This window comes from Panicum virgatum, chromosome 9K (genome assembly GCF_016808335.1).
Source record: "Panicum virgatum strain AP13 chromosome 9K, P.virgatum_v5, whole genome shotgun sequence".
Taxonomy (NCBI): Eukaryota; Viridiplantae; Streptophyta; class Magnoliopsida; order Poales; family Poaceae; genus Panicum; species Panicum virgatum.
In genome coordinates, this window is record NC_053144.1 from 9733862 (window position 1) to 9739798 (window position 5937).

General features: G+C 44.3%; 1 protein-coding gene across 1 annotated transcript; it reads left to right on the forward strand.

The window, feature by feature from the left end:
* Positions 1-521: 521 nt before the first annotated feature.
* LOC120649977 (binding partner of ACD11 1-like) lies at positions 522-4640 on the forward strand. The gene is made up of 5 exons (XM_039926927.1): positions 522-714; positions 2610-2713; positions 2801-2876; positions 3032-3115; positions 3773-4640. The coding sequence occupies exons 1-5, from the start codon at positions 709-711 to the stop codon at positions 4352-4354; spliced, it is 852 nt and encodes a 283-aa protein (XP_039782861.1). The 5' UTR covers positions 522-708; the 3' UTR covers positions 4355-4640.
* The last annotated feature ends 1297 nt before the right edge of the window (positions 4641-5937 follow it).

The following is a 5937-nucleotide window of genomic DNA, read 5'->3' on the forward strand; positions in this document are numbered from 1 at the left end:
TTAAATTTGAATTCAAAAAATGAAAAATTCCCAAAAAATTCCTAAAAATACTTCAAGGTGTGATGAATCTAATGGTGTCAAATTTTCTCAAAAATTCATTCATTTAGTATAATTTGTGGGAATTTAAAGTTAAATCAAAAAAGAAAAAGAAAAATAATGGGCCGGCCCATGAAGGCCCACCGATCAAACCGGTCAAACCGGCCGGTAAACCGGTCAAACCGGTCGGTAAACCGGTAAAACCGGCCGGTAAACCGGTTGCACGGGAGCTTTTGAATTTCAAACCGGTCGGAACCGGTTGCACGGGAAAATTTAAATTTATTTGAATTTGGATTTGAATTCAACCGGTTTCCACCGGTAACCGGTCAAACCGGTCCGGTAAACCGGAACCGGAGCCCGGCCCCTGCCCGTAGTGGCATCGTAGTGCCGCGCGCCCGCGGCCGTGCCAACGCGCGTCGCGGTCGCGGCCGGCGTCACCGCCATCTGCCGGTCGGTACGTTACAACTTCACGCGCGACGCGCAGGCAAAAAACACGCGCCTCCAAAAGTCGTCCTCTTCCTCCGCCCGCCGACACGGCGCAAATCCCCCTCCCCCTCATCAGAGGCCCGGACCGGACCCCGAGCGACGCGCGCCTCCCCTGCTCGTGCGGCTGCTCGCCCGCCTGGCCGCCTCGGATTCCACGCCGCCGCCGCGAGATCCCCCGCCGCCGGGATGGAGGTGAGTGCCGTCCGCCGGCTCCTCGAGCTCTCTCTACCTTGCGCTGCCGCTCCCGGGGAGGCTGGGCCTCGGAACTCCCCTAGTACGCGGCGCTGCTGCTGCCCCTTGCGTGCCTGGCGCCGGCGGGCTCAGTCGCCGGAGGCTTTTCCGCAGCGGCCTTGCTTGGTTTGGGTTCGGAATGCCCACCGCGACGACCGGCATTCTGCGAATGCTGCGCGACCGCGTTGCTCCCGTTTGGACGGTGGTTGCGGATATTTTTTTTTCTGGTAGATTTGGTGCGCCCGGGTCCTCCGGAAGCCTGCTGCATTGCCGAGAAATTCTAAGTGCAGACAGGCGCGCGAACGCTCTCGAGCTTCGGATTCGTCTCTTTGCCGTTGGATTCTAGCATTGTAGTGTGTTTGGTTGATGGTATGTGGATTGGCTGGACCTTTTCGGTTGTTTCATTTTTCAGGTCCATCTCTCCCTCCAATCAGAGACGCACCAACACCGCATGCCTGCGGTTCTCTTTTAGTAGTAGCTACTCTACTGGTCACTCACTCAGCCTTTGATGGTCGTGTGTTTATAGAAGGCGGCTAGATCCGATCTTAAGTTTGTTCGTTTCTCGTCGGGATGCTTCCTCTGACGTTTTGTGGCATGGCAGCAGCCAGCAATTGATGTTTTGTGCAATGGCAGTATATACTAAACTGCATATTCCTGCATTTGCCACATGCTTCATTGAGATGCAACAAGGATGCGCGGTTTTGCTTGGTTTGCCCTGACCAACCTTGCTTTATTGATTTGGCCCTTTATTTGTTCCTTTTGGGGTTTTCAGTTTAGGTTTAAGAATGCCGCTGTTGATTTTTGCATTCACAGAAAATAATTCTTCTGACATCCTAATGTGAGAGGATGAGAAGTTACCTGGCTATCCGGCATCATGATACCAGAAAACATATCATGAAATTAAATTAAGGGATCCCTTAAATTAAATATGCCAAACTTGACAATGTGTAAATAAATAAATGAGTTGTATTTCTACTTATATAAACGTCAGTGATACAAATGGTTGAATAATAAAAATGGTTGAAATATGAATAATGGGTTGGTCATGATTCGTCCTTGGATTTAAACCAAAATTTGGCAAGCACCAAGCATTTATTTATAATATTTGTTCATCAAACTCTCCTAGTGTGTTACTTAATGCATACAATACTGGAAATACCAAAATAGTATACCCCACTTGAGATTAAGGTTCCTAGAATCAACTTGATGCTGCTATAGCTTGTCATCTGTGGTCTACAGTAACCAATGCAACAATTGTAACTACATCAGGCTGCACACTTCAATCTTTTGCGCAGAGAGTTTGTCTAGGATAAACATGTCCATATCAGGCATCTCACATGTTACATATTCAGTGAAATAATCTTTAAGATAAGTGGGTTGTCAAGTACATGTCCCTTCATGTTAGCTTTATTGTAGCTTTGCTGAGAACTATATTCACCATGTTATATTGTTATCCCTTCCTCCAGCTGGTAGTATGCCACATTCCTATTTTCTCTGGTAGCTTTACTGGCACCATTGCCACCATCGACGGACCCTTTGGTACATACTACAGTAAACAACTTTTACTAAATCAGTCTGCTGGATGCCTGGATTTGACAGCTCCCTGTAATTCCTCCTTTTTAAGCTTGATGCTTCATTCTCAAAATGATCTAGATTTGCCTGTTAGAACTCTGGAACGTTTGGACTTTTAGAACCCTGGAATGTTTAGACTTTGGGACTGAAATGTGTTGTTTCTGATGTCACCTGAGGCAGTAATGTAATATCACTAAAATTAGGAAAGCCTTATTTCCTACCATGTACTGAGGTTCTATTCAGGCCAAAATTCTAATACCCTTTGCTCTCCTTTTTTTTCACAGATGCGGACAGTAAAAGTTAGCAACCTTTCATTAAACGCTGTGAAAAGAGAGATAACAGAGTTCTTTAGTTTCTCCGGGGATATAGAATATGTTGAAATGCAAAGGTAATTTGTCACTACTTACAGCATTTGCTGTATATGCCCGGAAAACTGGAATTATGCTTCTTAAGTATTTGCTTTTGTTTTCATCAGTGAATCCGAATGGTCACAGCTTGCTTATGTCACATTTAAAGACTCACAGGGAGCAGGCACTGCTGTTCTTCTCTCGGTATGTCCAAGTTCCTGCAACTCATTTCTTGCCACAGCCGTTTAGTTTTTCTGCTGCAGTAGGATGGTCTTACTTTTTGTTTCATGCTATCTAATCTCATATATTTCATTTTGGTCCAATATTTGGCTTACAATAATTTAATTCTTTGTCAACAGGGGGCAACAATTGTTGATCGTGCTGTCATCATAACTCCAGCTGAGAACTATCAACAGCCTCCAGAAGCACACAAACAATTATCGGTAAGAAATATATTTTACATTTTATGACATGTTCATCATTTCAAGTTACATCACTGAAGAAATTACTTGAAAACTGGCCATTTTATTGGATTAAGATTACCTTTGTTTTCCAAACTGAAGAGCTGGTTTATAGTAAATTATTTTCACAAAAAAATTATTCTTGCTAGGGGAGTGTTTGGGGGTTAGTGCAGGCAGTTGTTCACATTGTACTTATCAAGAAAAAAATCAGGATTACAAACAATGAGAAGAAAGTAGTGTATCTTATACAATTCTAAACAAACTATGCATGATGGTAATCAGCAAGAAAACTGCTAAATTGGGCAGTTAATTTGAATCAGCCCAATTCAGCAAAATGAAAATGCATGTCCCATCTCCAAATCAGTTACACGGAAGTTTACTTTACAGTCCATTTGATGATCACCGGTCTTAGGGGTGGTAATGGGCCATGGCCCTAGTGGCCTCTTCACAACCCAACATGACCCTTAAATTTTTTAGATCAAAATTGTATATGATTAGAGCCCAACCCTTTTAGGGCCCGACCCTTAGATTTTGTAAGCCAAAATCTAGGGCCCTTCTGCGATTCACATTCAGACGCAGCAGTACTTTTCTTGAATATGTATTGATATAATTTTTTGCATCTTGTTGTTTGTACAAAAGGGAGCAAGCCCCACTGCTGAATCTGCAGTCAGGAAGGCAGAAGATGTTGTCAGCAGCATGTTGGCCAAGGGCTTCGTCCTAAGCAAGGATGCTCTCAATTTAGCAAGATCCTTTGATGAGCGTCACAACATCCTGTCCAATGCTACAGCCACTGTCGCATCCATAGGCCGCCAGTATGGCCTGAGTGAAAAGATCAATCTGGGCCGAACAATTGTCGGCAGCAAGGTCAAGGAGGTAGATGAACGTTACCAGGTCTCAGAACTCACTAAGTCTGCTTTGGCCGCTGCTGAGCAGAAAGCCAGTATTGCAGGCTCTGCTATCTTGAGTAACCAATATGTCTCAGCTGGTGCTTCCTGGTTAACCAGTGCATTCGGTATGGTAACTAAGGCGGCAGGTGACATGACCTCGATGGCGAAAGACAAGGTAGAGAGGGCTGAGGAGGAGAGAAAAGCCATCATGTGGGAGGAGAGGAACGGGCTGGTGAGCGACTATGCAAAGATCCACCTCGACGAGCCCTCTTCATGGGAACCTGCAGTTCTTCCTTTGGAATCAGTGGATGAGCAGAAGCTCCAGGCTATTTGATTGACGAAATCAAATGTTGATTGCTTCTCACACATAATTCGTTTGCTGCTTGTCCTATATATAGATGATTCTTTTGGTCGATGCATTGAATCAAACAAAGGGGCTTGTCACCCATAGTGTCGTGTAAATTTCGGAGCGTTGTCCTTGTTTTCCTACCAGCTTTGTTATACTAGACCACTGGATGTGAATGGTCTTCTTGCCCCCTTCTACTTACTACAAACTGTAATACAGCTTCCTTCGTTAGCTTCGGCTTCTAATGCTGAGTTGAAATGTGGCAACTAAATTTACTGCTCCAGCCTTCCAGGATTCCTCTGGCTATCCGAAACTATGTGCTAGAAATACCTGATGTTACCTGCTAAATGTTTAACTATATCAATTACCAAAAGAATTCGTTTAAAAATTGTGTCTTGTTTACATTTAAATTCCGAAAATTCCAAAACAGTACGAGAATTATGGGACGTCACACTCTATGTAGCACTGAATCATGTGGCAATTAATCTATCTAGCAGAAACGATAGCTTTCATCGTGCTTGCAGAAACGATAATTCAATACAATTGCACAACAACATTTTCTTGAATTTTGGTGTGCTAGGGAAAGATTACTCCGAGGTGCACAGCGGCCTGAGAGTGCCTGACGCTGGCACACACACCTTACATCTCCCCTCGTGCTTGACGGACACTTCCCTAGCCCTTCCTGTAGGCTGTAGCTGTTGCAGCTGGTTCTTCGATGATCATGGCCTAATGGATAATTGATTTATCTTGATGTTGTCAATGCTACAGGTAGCAAGCAGACTCTGCTATTGGCGAGGCAAGAAATTGGTTGCCAATGGCTTTATGCAAATGCCGACATGGATTGGCTCATGGACAAAAAAAAAATGGCAACTTGCACAGCACAGATAAGCTTCCTACGCGTACATACGTTGACAGCCGATAAAGCCTGCGATTAACAAGATCCTAACACGTGTCACGAGCAGCCACGGTCATATACTAGTAGAATCAAATGTAAGCGGCCATGACCAATTTGGGTGTGGTGCACTCGATCACCATTAACCTGGTGGTAACTTTTGGACCAAACCCGTGGTGCCCTAAATTAAGCCCGTGTGGTGGTCGTGCCTGAACCCTTACGGCGCACCACCTCCGTTCAAGACTAGCTGCGCGCTGAACTCAAACCGTCAAAATGTCTTCAAAGTCCGAGTAGCCGTCAGCCTAATCCATCTATGTCCTTTGCTTACTCAAGCAGTCTCTGTCTTCGAAAATATCTAAGTGAGCTTTACTGATTTAAAACTGAAATTTAAAGATGAAGTGTTCGTCGCTGGCGGCGCTTCCAACCTCCAAGTGTCTTGGGTAGATTATCGGATCAAGTTTAGGCAGTTAAATAACGTCAGTCTACCGCACTCCAAAGTATAATCTTACCATCGGCACATGGTAAATAATCTTCTTGTCAAGACTTAATCATAGCCTCCATGAAAAAAAACGAGGACAATAATAGTCATGCTTATTTGGAACAGAGGAGTCGCAAAACTCTTCTCTTCAAATTAAAAAAGGAAAAAAAGTACTGGGTTAGGTGAGATCTTAAAATACTC

Coding starts and splice junctions, on each gene's coding strand:
- LOC120649977 (XM_039926927.1), top strand. Junction 2,714..2,800: donor GAATATGTTGAAATGCAAAG/GTAATTTGTCAC, acceptor TGTTTTCATCAG/TGAATCCGAATGGTCACAGC. Junction 3,116..3,772: donor AAGCACACAAACAATTATCG/GTAAGAAATATA, acceptor TTTGTACAAAAG/GGAGCAAGCCCCACTGCTGA.